The 16,738-nt window shown below is 33.6% G+C and overlaps 1 protein-coding gene across 1 annotated transcript in view; it reads left to right on the top strand.

The window, feature by feature from the left end:
- Window positions 1–420: 420 nt before the first annotated feature.
- LOC129227625 (mediator of RNA polymerase II transcription subunit 23-like) overlaps window positions 421–16,738 on the top strand; it is a 59,625-nt gene continuing 43,307 nt past the window's right edge. Inside the window, exon 1 of the mRNA XM_054862252.1 lies at window positions 421–606. Coding sequence (XP_054718227.1) covers window positions 421–606 — 186 coding nt within the window. The remainder of the gene's footprint in view (window positions 607–16,738) is intronic.

Here is a 16,738-nt window from a genome sequence, read left to right as displayed (position 1 = left end):
TTAAAAACAACAAATGATGGCAATTTCTGCACTATTTTTACATTGTTCTTGCAGGACTCAAAATTGCTATTCAATAGCAATGTTCATCAACAAAATTAGCCTAAATTGAACAATTGCATTTTTCAGACTTTTATGTCAAACAATTTTCAGAGAGAGTTCTCGAACCCTGCTCATTTCCTCAAAGTCTCATAAGAGTATAAAATTGCGCTTTTCTTTAAGATTTCGATGTCGAAAATTTTCCGTAAAAAGCCTCCGAACTGCGATATTCCCCTATTTCCTTATTGTTACCAAAGAACTAAAGATAGTTTAAAATTTCGCCTTTAAAACTTTACTTTCGGAAAACTTCCTGGAGGGGCCTATGCCCCTGAAACAACACTATGAATATCGTGTTTGAGGGATATATCACTTGTTTATTAGCACATGCATAGAGCGACTTGCCATGCCATTTGCAGACCCAATGCATTCTTCGAGCTGCTGTTGGCATCCATTCAGGCATTCCTTCATGTGTCCACAATATCGGTGGATTGCTATTGCCACTTGAAACTTTTGACGTCTAGTTTCCACCAGAAACAGGAATTGTCTCAAGAGGAAGTTAATATTGGTAAGGTAAAATTTAAAGTTTCACCTTTCCTTGAGGTTACTCAAGCTAAATCGTAGACCGTAGGACAAACTTGAAGCAGCTATTAGAAAATCGATGTTGATGTACAGGAGAGTAGGCTTGTTTAGTTCTGGAAGGAACTTCTTGATTATTTACAGATTTTCATAACTTTTCGGCTAGGGATTTCGGAATTTCTGAATAAACGTGCGATATTTCCCTCCCAGAATCCTTTATAGTCTAGTAAACGAAGGCCACAGAGTGAAAAACACAAAAAAAAAAAAAATGTAGTTCTGCAAAAAATGGCACACGTACAGGAAGGGCTTCTGATGAATATACTAAAAGTCCCCGGTGGTTGTGGGAGGGGGGGGGGGGAGCTCGCAGCGCCACCTAGAATTTTAGGTGGGGGTTTTTTTTCGGTTCTTGTCTTACATCTCAAAAACTGTTTACTTGAGAACAAAATTGTTATTTAATGAATTAAAGAGCGTAAAATTATCTTTAAAAAGCTTTTTTTTTTACTGTAGCTCTAAAAGTTTCCGAGATATTAAATTTTAAAGTTCGTGAATTTTTGAAAAATTGACAAATTTTTCACTCTTTTCTATTTTTGGAGACTCTTCAGTGATTGATTTGATGCGATTCAATATAACAATTTTGTTTGCAAGTAACTAGTTTTTGAGATATAAGGCAAAAACTTAAAATACGCACTTTAATTTCAAGATGGACGTGCGAGCTCCTTCCCTACCACCGGGAACTGAATACCCTCACCTGTTTTCTAGTTTCAAGACATCAATTCAAAATGACGACCTTCACTACTTCAAACTGAAAAGAGAAAAAAATCACATCAAATCAATCACTGAGGAGGCTCCAAAAATAAAAAAGGCCGAAAAAATGGTCAGTTTTTTAAAAATTCACGAACTTTGAAATTTAATATCTCGGAAACTATTACAGCTACAATTTTTTTTAAAAAAAAAGCTTTTTAAAGATAATTTTATGTTCTTTAATCCATTAAATAATTTTTTTTTCGTAAGTAAATAGTTTTTGAGATATACGAAAACTGGAAAAATACACCTAAAATCCTAGGTGGCGCTGCGAGCTCTCACAAGTGCATTTACAAGGGGAATGTGGGGCAAAGTGAAATGGCTAAGATGACTGAGCATTTTCAAAATGAATCAAACTGGAAATTTGTTTAGAAAATTACAGTACAACAAGAAAGAACATTGTATATGTTAAATAAAGATGCATTACTTTTCGTAATTAAGTGCATTTCCTAATATCCATTTATTGTCGGGGAATGTGAGGCAAAGTGAAATAGCGAAGATGACTGAGTATTTTCAAAATGAAAGAATTGGAAACATGTTTAGAAAATTACACTACAACTAGAAAGAACATTGTATTTTATAATAAAACTTGCATTGAAACACACACACACACACACACATATATATATATATATATATATATATATATATATATATATATATATATATATATATATATATATATATATATATATATATATATATATATATGCAGTAATTTTGAGCCTTCAAAAAAAAGTGGAAAATTTTAACTTTTTTTTTTATAGGGCAAAGTGAAAGTTAAAATGTTTTTGTAATGAAGTATTTTCTATTTGATTGTAAAAAGTACTTTTGATCAAATGAATCTGTAAGTAAAATTTTGAATGAATAAATAAAAAGAAAATGGAACAATAAACGAATAATTTAATTAATGAATTAGTTAATATATGAAGAAAAACAAATGAGTGAGTAAAAGAGTGAAAAAATAAGTTATTGGATGAATAAATAAGTGAATTACTAAATGAAGGAACGTAAATGAATTAATCAATAAATGAATATGTAAATGTTTTAGTAAATGAATGAGTAAACGGAATAAGCTATTTCACTTTACCCCGCATGTACTCGACTAATTCAGCAAAATATTTAGAAACAAATAAGTTTAATATTAACTAAATAAATATTGCACCGCATATTAGAAGTTCTCAATTAATATTTAAAATGTTAATAGCAATAACTTTATTATTTTATAACATCAAGAATAACTTTTGACTTACAACAAATATTACAATAAGAGTATCAATTTTTGAAAATTGCCTGTATTATCATAAGCTTTAATCTCCGGCGGTATTTTTTCTTGACTGGAATAGACTCTTTGTGCAACTACATTGTTAAAATATTACCAGATAGGCGGTATTAAACGCGAAGTAAATATTTCACCTATTCACTTTGCCCCGTTATTTCACTTTGCACCATATTCCCCTACATGCAGTAAAGTTCACTGCCGCAGTCCAAAGTAGCATAGACTGATTCAGCTTAGCTGTCAGCAACTGGTGGACCGCGGTCTTGGTTCGGGCTGCGATCGGTCAGAAATTAGACCTCCAAAACTATTTTGAAAGTACTTACACAAATAAATTAGTACTTAATTCTTCTGTAAATAACAATATCTTTGTGCACTACCCTCATCATTCTTCCTGATATTTTCTATTATTAATTGACTGATTTAAGTCATTATCTAGCAATTATGTAAGATTCACATACGTTTGAAAAGCTTTTAAAGAACAAATTTCGCTCAAAAGTAACGGCCAACAACCTTGAACACTCTTCGCATTGCTTCCCTGTGCGAACCTCATTTCACAAATGTTGAGACCAAAACTATTATTTACACATTGATTTTTTATTATACAAATATGCCTATTTATGTATTTAATAGTAACTTGTGAGTGAGACTTAAAAAAAAAAGTACGGCATTTGATTTTTTTTTCCATGGATATCGAATGAAAATTTTTCAAAAGTATCCCCACATAAAACTGCTTGCCGACCCCTGGTCCAACTATTGCTTACGTGTGCCCAGTGTCCAAGGACGGCCATTTATTCCTCCTCCTCTGAGTCCAAGGTTACAGGGATCAGATCCTGTCATCCAGAAATGCTCCGAGAGGCTGGCTCCCTTCTCCAAAGCGAAAGCAAAAGGGGGGTTTGAGGAGAAATATCGAGGGATCATTAGGGGGACAAGGCAAGTGGGGTCGTTTTCAACCCAACCTTGAGGGGGAGTCAAGGTCATCGGGCGTTATTACTCATCCGGGGTCGTGACACGGGCAGGAAATCTTGGAAGACGGGGGCGCACTTGTCTCCTCCAATTTCCGCCCAACTGCGAATTTTCGGGCTCTACCCCTGTCAAGGGACGCTCTGCTGTTTTGGGGTAGAGTTCCAACATTCCGTTGCCGCTTACATTACCATATGATTTGGAAACAGGTGCTTACTGGATGATGTTCTGGATGTGTTGAAAGAGAAACAACACACAACTAAGTTGTGTTTTGGAGGATTTTTTCTTTTCTTTTCTTTTCTTTTTTTTTTTTTTTTTTTGTAGTAGTAGCTTTGCCGTCTGATTTCTTGCTGTGGACCCCCTCTTCGTCGTTGACTATGGGATTTGGAACATGCATTTTTTGACTCTAAAAGGCTCGGCGTTTTTTCGTATTTCTGCTCTCGAGGAAGGCTGTGATTTTTCTTGTATCAATAATATTTATTATAGAGGGAAAAAACGTAGATTAGGGGAATATTTCCATCCCTTTCTAGAACTAAAATGATCATTATAGTAGATTAATTGCGCAGCCTGAGTAAGAAAGCTATAACATTGAAGTTCATGAAAGATTGGAAATTACAGGAGTAAAAATCCTGGAGAAATGGAGAAACAAACACGCGATCTTCAACTAAATCTCACGGGGGGGGGGGGGGTCGGTTCATAACAGATTATATCTGATCTCGGTGGCAAAGAGAGCAATGGCAAGTTTTTTTGCCCCATATGACAAATCCTGTGACAAGACAGCCGAGAGTCAAAATGGACCCTTTGTCAGTTTGGTCGTTGGACCCCTCTCCCCGCCATACCGCATATAAAACTAAAAGCCACCCCGATTCTAAACCGAATTCTCTCAAGGGCCGGTTCCTTTATTTATTTGTTTACTGCTTCTCATTATCTATTATTCATTTCTTCATTCTTATTTATACCTCCATTTGATCAAAAATACTTTTAACTGTCAAAAGTGTCTTTTCATTTTACCTCATGAAAAATGAGGGGGGAAATTTAACTTTTTGTTTTCTTTTTGGCGTTACAAATTTGCTGCCAAAAGTTGAAAATTAGTTTTTAGTGCAAGTTTCATTAAAAAATATTTTTTTTCTTAATGTACCGTAATTTTCAAAACGAATTTCATTTTTTTTTTTTTAAAGTTTGAAAAAAGAAATTTATTTTAATTAATTCACTTTGCCCCACATTCCCCTACAAATGTTTGGAAAAACTCTCATGGTTCATTCTCGCAAAAATAGTACAAATCATGCACCACACTTCAAAATCTTTTTAAATCAATTTCAATAGTTACCACCAGTCATTCATGTTTTTTAAATTGATTGTCCATGTAGTTGTAGATAGAATCAAGAACTGAATGTCCACTATGTTACATTTATACTCATGATAATAGAAAAAAAAGGTTTTTCTTCTGGAAGTGGCCAACAAAATAGTAGCTGTAGCATCATTGTTTTATGTGCTTTCCTTAATGTCACAAATTTTGCATTTTTACAAAAACTAATAGCATAAGGCTCAACATTTAACTCACAGTTTGCAGGGAAAAAGTGTGTCCCCCCCCCCTCGCGTAGAAATCTGGTTGATTTTAATTTGTAATAATATTGAATAACTTTTCGGATCGTTTTGTGATCCGAGCTCGTTGCGCTAGTTCACCAGATATTATAAAGCTACATCATCGAAGTTTAACAGATATGGTGTCAACAATATTCTTACATATTGTCATTAAACTATCTACCCTCAAGCAGTACTATTAAACATTTTGGGTCCTAATGCACAATATATTTAGTAGACAAAATAAGTTTGCAATCATTTCTCCAAGGAAATTTACTTGTTTAAGCAACTAAACATAAATATAGACAACTTAATACAAATGCCGTAATCGCTGAGTGAAGCTGGGACTTTTATCATAACTGTTTTCGTAAATATAATTATTACAATGTTTTATTTGTTCTGTTTTATGATACTATTGTGCTTAAATATAAAATGTTGACAATAAAAAAACACCGATGCAGGGATATCAGAAAAAAATTTCTACCCTAATACAAAAAAATTAAAATTTAATTATTTATTATTTATTAATTTAATTATTTTAATACAAAGACAGAGCAAAACGCATCCAGGTTCCGAAAACATATAAATCGGTTTGGCATCCCCATTGGCTAAATTAGGCGTTTTCCCCGTAGACAAGCTCTGTAAAACTATCTTTCCCACACCACTTCATGGTACGGCAGAAATCGCACTCTTGAAGCGTGCTTCACTCTTCTCAAATGCTATGAGCCATTCTACGAAAAAGTCAACACTTCGTCCCGCAAGTGACAGTTCATATATATCATTAAGAAGTAATAATTTTAAAGGGTGATGATGAAATTTTTTGCTTAAGATAACACATATAAGTTTGTGATTTGTTAAGCAGAAAAAAATTGTTCATTAATTTTTAAAGCCCTAATTTATGAAATATATGAGGCTTCTCGTGCGGGAAAAAATGTCCGTTTTCCATGGAATGGCTCTATTTGCAGATCTTTCTGGGGTGCCCATCCAGCGGGAAGGGGAAAGGGTCATGGCGCAGATTGCTCCAGCACAATTTTAAGGGTAGAATGTAGGGGTATTTTTCTCTTTTTCTTGGAGAGAGAGGGGGGGGGTCTCCCGCTCTTGGGGGGGGGGGGGCTTCGTGGTATTTCGGAGGGAGTGCGCAGTTGCTCTAGGTAGGTGTAGGCAGGGCCTGATTACTGAATACGACAACTAGGCCGGAGCCTTGGGCTCTTGCTTTGTAGGAGCCCCAAATAGCAGAAATTGTTATATCCTATGGCTGAAATTGTAAAGTTTGACTACAGGTGTCCCCCGGAAACGTGTTGAGCCTTTCAATATCTTAATCGGGCCCTGGGGTGGGCTTCTTTTACGCGATAATGAATGGATAAAGCAGTTATAGAATGTGCGTTTCCATTTACATTGATCACAACAGGGACAATTTGATAATGGTTTTATTTATTTATTTATTTAGAAGCTAAACAGCTTCACATACATAGAGGACTGTGTGCCAAGCGCCTTGCCTCCGGACGCACACAGGAAAGATTTATAACACAGGATGAGGAAATAACACCCAGGGCACCGATGGGGGAATCGAACTCACGACCTCCGACTTAGAAGACGAAGCTTCAACAACACAGCCACGGAGGCCCCCGCAATGGTTTTAAATTTCATATTTGATCACTTGGTCAGTCCCGTGCCCCCGTTGTCAGTCAATCTGCCGGCTGATAATTTTCATTAATTATTAAGAGACTGATCGTTCGTTAGTTACTACTAGACTTTTCCTTTTATTATATTCAAAGCCTTTTGAACTTTTTCTGATTAAAATGCGTGGTGGTTAGCAGCAGTAAGTTTTTTTTTTTTTTTTTTTGTAGCTCCTAAGATTTAGTAGAGTTATCATCTGTTTAACCAACATGTCTGAATATAATAACTAAATATTAAAAAATAAAAAAAAATTAACAAATAAAACAGCCTTTTAAATCCAACTGTAATTACAAAATAAGTAGAAGGGAAAAAAAACATTATTATTCCATGACGCTACGAGAGCTATAGTTTTGCGCAGTACGTTTCGTTCATTATGACACTAGCCACCTACTTCATCATGCAACCTGCCTCGGTGGAAAATAAGAACCCACAAGATTTACGTCTCAAATTTTAAAGGCAAGGTCAGAATGTTCTTCACGTTACACCTAGCGCGTGATTTACAATTTTAGATATGGCACGTATGAAAAAATAGCGGTTAAGAGAAAAGCCGATTTTGTCGGGGATCATTTAAAAAGTACGTCTCCGTTAAAAAAGAAACTTCTATGAATTATTTATACATTCTCTCTGATTGCAGCTGTTTATTGAACTTTATTTAAAAAATCAATTTAATAAAGTACAGGACACGAAGTCCCCCTACCCCCAGCACTGAGTTTGTTTGTATTAACTTCTTTGTACCATTTCCTTGGTTAAATTCAACATTACTTTAGTTTTGAAGGGGCACTTACATGTAGGTGAAGAGATTCGTTTTGGGGAAGAAGCTCTACATTTTTTTTTTTTTTTTTTTTTTTGGTCATATTGACTGAGATCTACTTTTAAAACATATTTTCCCTCTAAAAGTTATTTTGTGATAGTGTAAGGTAATTTTCTAATCGAGGTCTCAAACGTTAGGTATCGTGTCGTTCTAAGGTGATTGGTTTTTAAATCTTCATTAACCTCATAAAGCTCATGTTTTTTTCTTTTTAATCCCCGGAAAAACTGGCAAAAAAAATCTTTTTCTCTTTTCTTTTCTTTCTTTCTTTCTTTTTTTTTTTTTTTAATGGATAAATGGATAGATAGGCATGTCATAGGGTTAGCAATTTCTTGCAACTTCAGTTGTGTATAGAACGGGCTAGAGAATGGGTAGGAGGTGAGAGATAATTTCAAAATATTTAACTCAAATTGAGTCAAATTGTTACACTTACTATCTTAAGAATGGCTAAAAGTTCAAAAGAAATGGGTTTACGTATAAATTTTTTCTACCAAGCAACCAGAGCTGCCAGAGCTTAGGTTTTGTCTCAAGATCTTGGGTTTGCAGTAGAAATCTTGGGTTCTTAGGATTGTGTGTTAATTTTTTGAGGACTTGGGCGTAATTAATGAAAAATATACATTCCTTGAATATGTTTGGGATAAAACATATTTTTTGACTGAGCAATCTAGAATAAAGGCTTATTTTATGACCTTGCTGTTACTGTTTTAAAAGATTGGATTGGGAAGAGGAAAAAAAAGCACTTCACCGCTCTAGCCCTGAATATAATCTCTCTCTTTATATCGTAAATTTTCCAAACCTATCTCTTTTGTAGTTTTTTGAAGCACACTATTTTGACACCTTTTTTAAGAAATTGTTTCACATGAATAATTATTGTGAGATCCATTGCATTGAAGCAAGGAAACGTACCAAAATGTTCTACTTGTAAGCACTATGTTTGCCTCTTTGCAATGGCGGTACAAATTCCTGATTTATTTGCTTGCCGCATTTTTACTTCCTTTTGCATCGTAGAGGAAGTATCGTATTCACAAAAAAATGTCTCTTAAATTTCGACCTAATTTTCCATGTTTTTCATCCCCGAATGAATGTCATGTCTGTATGTGTGTGTGTATGTACGTATGTACGTATCTCACGTAAACTCAAAAACGGTCTGTCTTAGAAAGTTGAAATTTGGTATGTAGACCCCTATTGGGGTCTGATTTTGCACCTTCTCCTTTGGTTGTATTCGGAAATTCCAAAAGAGCTCTTTTACTTTTTTTTGGGGGGGGGGGGGATCGGTGTTAATATCAATGTAAACTTAAGTGAAGTTATAAATTGGCGAACAGTTGGCAATATAACGTCAAGCTTTTAGTCGCCAAGTTGGCGACAAATGTGGCGAAAAATATTGTTTTTCGAATTTGGTTTCCTTTGGATTATTGAATCACGTTAAAATTGTCGATATTGGAAAAATTAATCCCTGTAAAACCCCCTTTTTTTTGCATCGGTTCGTGACAAACTAGGGGTGAAAATATCTAAAGTGTTTCCTTGCTTACTCCAAGGCTTTATTAGAATTAAACTGGTGTAAAAGGAAGTCATGTGATGCACACATCACCTCGTTTTTTTTTATTTGAATTTTAGATTTACTATAATCATCTCCCAAACTTGACTTTAAACCAGGGCTTAAACATAGCGTCATGATGTTTTCCAAAATATCGAAATTTTCCTATATTATGATGTACATTGGATACTTTGATATATCCGATATTTTCTATCAACACAAATTCAATCCGAATCTTGCTTGAAAAATCTCATCTTAGTAGCAGTTTCTCGTGCAAGAGCAGCTGGATCCGCCTCCGCTGTGCGTAATCTAACGCCCCTCCCCCCCCCCGCCCAACCGGTGCAGTACCACCCTCAATTTACGCTCCCTACTTATTTAGGAAAGTTATTTTTAAATCTTCACACTCTTAAATGATTCAAGAAAGCAATTTTAAAATCTGGGGGGGGGGGAGGGGTTGACTGTAAACACTTAGCTCGAGGTTTAAATTACTTTTCTTTTTATGTACTTTTCATTTTATGTCAGTGCAAACTCTCTTCACTATTGATGTGCTGGAGAAAATTAAATGGTGGCAATCCTTTGAACTAGTGAAAGTTATTTCTGCTTTTCAATAGAGAAGGTTACTTAAAGTTCCAACAGCCTGCCTCATGACACACGAAACGATATATTCAGCCAATATTATACACCATGCACGGCATGCCACACGATCCACATTCAAAAGCTGCAGGATATTCCTCTATGACAAGTTTGAAAGAGAAAAAAAAATCAAACAAAAATCAGAGAAACTGGTTGCAAATCGGGCCTTCGCTTGAATGACAGATAGCTAAAGATGCAGCTCGTGAGCAGAGTAATTAAATTTTCTTGGCTGTGCTGGGTTTCGTGTAATTTGCATACCCGTTCTGCTCCGGGCTGTGTGGGTTTTGGTGAAAGGGTTTTATGAAAGTGAATGGAGGGGATTTCCGAAGTCTCGATTTTGCGAAAAACTCCAGTCAGTCGTAGGTTTTAACTATTGTTTAATGAGCAACAAGAGTCTTATGAGGTAATTACATTAGATTACGGTGTTCCTTTTATTTTTAGCTTTGTTACTTGTGGGTGAATGTTTGTTATATTGTCTTTCACCTGCCTTGGAGACTTAAGAGTCATTAATATCGGTATGAACACCATCCATGTCATAACATAGCTGAATTATGTGCCATGCTATCGCATATGCTCTTTGAGAGGTTTCGGGGACTCAGAGATGTTTTATCACAAAACATTTGCGAAAACATGGGGCTGAATTCAGGGTGTTAGGCAATGGATGGTGTTTATACCGATGTTTATGATTGAAGAATCTTAAGAATCAAGGTAACTGTGCTTAACAAACATTTACAAACACTAATAGTATGTTGAGAATAAAAGCGATGTTCACCTACTTTCGGACCACTCTGTACATGCAATTTAAAGATGCAAAATCTTGAAGGGAACAATATTTATTCCAAAGATATGGGACTCATTGAGACAGGACCTTTTTTATCAACAGGGGACGATTGCTCCTTTAGCTTTGAAAAAATAATGTATTTATACACAGCGGTGCATGAATTTTCGTTAAAAATCTTGAAGGGAACATTATTTATTCCAAAGATATGGGACTCATTGAGACAGGACCTTTTTTATCAACAGGGGACGATTGCTCCTTTAGCTTTGAAAAAATAATGTATTTATACACAGCGGTGCATGAATTTTCGTTAAAAATCTTGAAGGGAACAATATTTATTCCAAAGATATGGGACTCATTGAGACAGGACCTTTTTTATAAACAGGGGACGATTGCTCCTTTAGCTTTGAAAAAATAATGTATTTATACACAGCGGTACATGAATTTTCGTTGTTTTTCCAGCAGGGCTTAATTGCTAACAAAAGAAGTGTATAGGAGCCCTATACGTACTATACCGTGCTAAGCACAGATGTAGTATCTGCACATTGTAGCAAGTTATTGTTCCTAGGCGGTCATTAGTTATTTAATGTACCAAAATCTCAAGTTTTTCGGTAATTTGTGAGCGCAAAATATTTTTTTTTTTAAAAGGCCTTAGTAAAAAGAGTGGTATTTGCGTATTTTGCTAAGGATTTAAACGAAAGCGAGAAATAAAGCATTTAAAGTGGTATCTGAGTTATCCCTGTTATATTTTAGTAACGTAGCATTTAATAATGTAGCAGTTTATTGTAACAGAGTGCTAAAATTTACCTTACCTATTAATTGAATAGTTGATATGGGTCGATAACAAAAAATAATAAGCCCTTGCATAAATGTTCTTGTGAAAATGTTTTTTTTTTTTTTTTTAATGTTTATTTAAAACACAAACTCCTAAAAATGAAATGCACGAAATACAGTAGCTCCCAAAAGTGTTCGTACACCTTGAAATTTTGTAGCAAAACCAAAATAACGCAAAACTGATTTCGAATATGAAGTCCAATTTTTTTTTTCACACCATTCCTATGCCATTCTAAATAAAACCCAGTAGTTTTTTTTTTTTTTTTTTTTTTCAAAATATTGCCAAATTTTATTTTTGAAATTTGTCAAAAAATGAAGAAACATAGAAAAAATACGCCACAAAAGTCATCGTACACTGAATATTTTCGAATAAATTCATAATTAAAATTATCTTATGTGGTTTTTTTTATTGTTTTTGCATTGTAATGACACTGTAAATATCATTTGCCTTTAATTTTTTGTTTATTTATTCCCTAACATTCTGCTTATTATTTTAAAATGGCAGGTATGCGTTGAAAACAACAAACATAATTCGAAATTTGATTTTTTCCCCTCACAGTAGCCATAAATTGATTTGAAATGTCTCTAAATTAGTTAATTTATACCATTCCATAGTGAAGTGCTTGATAAAATGCTTTAAAGACAAGAATAGGATCGAAAACAAGGTAAGAAAAGGTCAACTGGCAAAGTTAACAAAGCGTGATCGGAAGTTTACAGTTAAAAAAAATATGAAAAATACACATTTGAGTGCTGAAAAAGTTTCTGAAGAATTGAATAAAACATTTTACATTTCGTTTTCACGTAAAATTGTTTGCCAAGTTCTTTGATTAGCTGGATTAAAGGGGACTTCTTCCCGCAGAAATTTTCTTGTTCCTGCGAAAAACAGTAAGCTTACGCTTTCTGTCGTAAAATCAGTGATAAATAAGCTCAAAACGTTTTGGAACAACGTCTTACTTATAGATGAAAATAAATTCAATGTTTTGGGTTAAATTGTTGTATAATTGTCAAGAGAAGAAAAAATGAGGAATTTAAACTTAAGAACTTAGTTGGATCAGTTAATCAGGACGATGAAGGTGTTCTTGTGTGAGGGTGCATAACAGCATCAGGACTTGGAAATTTGGAATTTTTTGATGAAATAATGAATCATGCTGTTTATTTAAATATTTTAAAAAATAATTTTAAACTATTAACCCTAAATTTGGTAATCGGAAACAACTTTGTTTTTTTATAAAGATAACGATAAGAAGTACACATTTGCGTTTGGTACCTCAAAAATTTTCCTTAAACTTAGAAATATCTCCTCAATCGCCAGATTTAAACTTAATGGAACATATTTGGAGATATCTAGAGGCTACATTACGAAAATACACCATTGAAACGAAAAGCAAACTAGAAACAATGAGACTCGAAGTGCGGCTGAACAATTACTCAGAAATTGCATTAAAAAAAGAACGAAAAAACAAAGAAATATATTCCCAGACGTTTAAAAGCTGTTGTTGATACTGCATGATATTCTACTAAATAATAATTTTGTAAAAAGTTAGATTATTTACTAATTTTTTGACATTTTTTCAAAGTGTACGAAAACTTTTGTGAGATAAAATTTCCGCCACTTTTTGGTTTTTGATTTTTAAAAAATTAAGTTTTAATGTTTAAATAAAAACATTCGTGTAGTTTTGTTGAAAATAGATCATAGATCTTATAATTAAATACCTATTCCGAAATATTAATTCTAACCAATGCATAGGGGCCTATTTAATTGAAAGTCGTAGGTGTACGAACACTTTTGCACTGTAAAAAATCTCGGAAAACTCTCTGAATATACAAAAAACCTTTTCGTAATACACAGTTTCGTACGCCCTCAGCAGTTTTCTGCTCTTATCAAAAACGTTTCCCGTTTAGCAAGAAAGTAAGAGTCGACGCATGCGCAGCTCACACGGCAATTTTATAGTCCAGCACCAAATCCAAACTGAAACTTTCGAAAGCACGCAATGAAAACAAGTGCTGACTCATGTATGCGAAGTAGCACTCATCAAGGGGATTAGTAGAAGTTTTGTTCCTCGCATGAATTCACTGAAGATAATTTGAAGTCTTATATTTTCTTGCTTATGTATCGTCATGAGATTGAATTTGAAGCTATGTCACTTATTTTTAAGTACGAAGTGCAACTTCTCGACGCATGCTCGCGGAAGGAATACAAACTGAAATTAAAAACCAAATAACTGCCGAGAGGACGCCATGTAAATTCGTTGCGTCGCATAACTTGTGTAGGTAATTTACTTTTTTCTTGGATACTTTTCTTCTTTCTACCAAATGGGTAATTTTTGTTGGCAGAATTTTATTCTGTCATAAAAATCACCTTTTTGGTGACCAAAGCCTGCAAAAGACCACCACCGACGAATAGGTAAGTCGCTTTGTAACTTTATTACTTTAAAGAGATTTAGTTCATATAAATCTCGTTAAAAAAAACTATTTACCTCAGTATCATTTTTTCGTTGTGAACTATTGCAATTTGAAAATATTTTACATTACATAGAACACATATTTAAAGTGCAAGTGTGTCTAGTTTTATTCCGTAAAATTTATGAATTGAAGATTATAAAAAAATTTAAATAAGTGTTATTGTGTACTTTGTTTTTATGTGTCAATCTCAGTTAATATTTGGCGGAACATTTATGTATCAAGCATTATGAATTAAATGTTATAATATGCAAATTGTCAGGTTTGATAGTTCGTCTTTAAGGTTGAATGTTTTCATTCTCTTGTAAACAGTGTAGCTAGATTGTATGAAGTAAAAAAAAAACTATCTCTTGTAATTAGGAACATAGTGCTTCAGTATTATCTAAATGACGATATCTCTTTAAATATTTGCATTAGCGAAACGCTTTAAATTAGTTGAATGTGTATTAATTTCTTTAAGAAATATATACACGTATGTATTTAAAAGTGTCTTCATTTATTTCGTTTTACGAGCCTCAATTTTACCAAAAGCAAAAAAAAAAAAAAAAAAAAAAAAAAAACTTAATAAAATAATTTTGTATTTTTACACCATATTAAAGTATTTGACTTATAATTTATATGATACTTTGATTTATAATGTATATGATACTTTGATTTATAATGTATGTGATACTTTGATTTATAATTTATATTATACATGAAATATTATTTATCTCAGCAGAGCTTCATTAGTACGATTTATTTTAGTTGCAATGTACCTGCCCTTAAGGGAAAGAAGCTGCAAATATAACAAACAAGAATTATTTCTCAATAATATATTTTTGTATATATATGAAATACACAAGCAATGAATAGCAATGAGAAAAAGAAAGTTAAAAGTAGCAATTATTAGAATAAAGTTGAAAGGTTGAATTCGGAGCTCATCAGCCGTGGAAGATTCGATAAATATGGTCAAAAGACCAAAAGATATTAAACTATTTACTAAATAGAGAGTGTTTAAGCTCTAATATATGCATTACATTGGGCCAAACGCACCATATGCTAAACTATATGCAATAAACAAGAGCTTAAACCTAAAATTAAAAGTAGGGGTTTTTTACCTCGGTTAAATTAAGAAACAAGTCCTTATAATTTGTCTTCTTCAGGACAGTACCTACTGCATGCATACTAGTTTAATGTAGGACAGTCAGGAGGAATGAGTCAGTGGCAAAAATGGAACAGCTGCATTTACATGCCAAAATAAAAAGTAATATTATTTCATGTCAATGTTTTAAAAGTGATCATTTTTAAAAAACTATGTTATTAATATACAATGTACATATGGGGAGAAGACGAGGGGCGTTCACCACGCAGACTGTGCCATTGACATTTTGAGGGGGTTGCTTTTTCAAGGGGGGGGTGGGTGCTTCATTACATTTTATGGGTGCACCATCACTCTTATGGTGGGGGGGGGGGGGAATCTCGTATATATGAAATGGAATAATCATGTAATAGAGTTCAATGTTTTAATAAATAAAATATATATTGCATTTTGCGCACACTGTAAAAATAAAATCAGTAACCTATTTTGAATATATTTATATTTGTGATGAGCTGGAAAAGGGCGAGAACAGAAGAATCAACCCGAATGGTTCCAGCAGGGGGACTTGATGTCATATTTAAATTCATCAATTTCTCTGTTGGTACTTTTCGGTACACTTTGTTCGTCAGAGAAATTGACTTGAGGTGAACGAATTCCGGAACGCGAAGGGTAGGTAAGTCCTGTCAAATTTTATCCGAAGATAAAAGCTATCAAGTTTGATACAAGATACGTTTTTAAGTTCTGCATTAAAAATACAATATGTTGATAGTTTCGTCTTGAAAATATTGAGAGAAAAACTGAAGTTTAAGATTGTTTAACAAACAATCCTCACTTTTCAGAAGGTACCCCCCCCCCCCTCCAATTCCCCGACGATTTTGTGATTAGGAATGAAACTACTAGATTATTTCATAATTTTTCAAAAATTTATAACTGTGCATATGTTATGCTGTTAACCATGCTATTTGTCATTAGAAATTCAAAAAAAAGAAAAAATCCACGAATGATTCTAAAATTGCTTGTATTATTGCTCTTAGATATGAAAGAATTGAAACTGATATGGTATGCAATACTATAATAAAGAATTATATTTTAGAAAAAATCACGGAAAAAGGATTCCGAAATTCTCGGAAACGTTTTTGAAAATTGTTTGGAGAATTCCGAAATACTCGGAAACGTTTTTGAAACTTTCATGAACCACAGCTGCACAGAATACTCAGAAACATTTCTGGAAATTACGGAAAGAGGATTCCGAAATACTCAGAAACGTTTCTGAAAATTACAGAAAGAGGATTCCGAAATACTCAGACACGTTTCTGGACATTACAGAAAGAGGATTCCGAAAACTCAGAAACGTTTTTGAAACTTTCATGAACCACAGCTGCACGATATACTCAGAAACGTTTCCGGATTTTTTTTACAGTGTGGGAGCCACTGTATATTTATATCTTATTTCTTTCCTATAAAAAGCATTTTACTCTACAACTAAATATATTTTTAAGCATCGTCTGCTCTCAAAATTATCTTCACGCTCAGTAAATGAATGTAGAAAATAAAATGTTCTTGTTTACACAGATCTAAATATCAAAAATTTTGAAGATGGTATTATTTGGGAAGCAGATTCTGTTAGATTTGTATTAACACAATAAAGGGACAAATAAATATTTTTAGCATTCAGTCAAAAAAATCGATTACTGTTAAAT

This window comes from Uloborus diversus, chromosome 1 (assembly GCF_026930045.1).
Source record: "Uloborus diversus isolate 005 chromosome 1, Udiv.v.3.1, whole genome shotgun sequence".
Taxonomy (NCBI): Eukaryota; Metazoa; Arthropoda; class Arachnida; order Araneae; family Uloboridae; genus Uloborus; species Uloborus diversus.
This window is presented reverse-complemented; position numbering and strand designations above follow the sequence as displayed.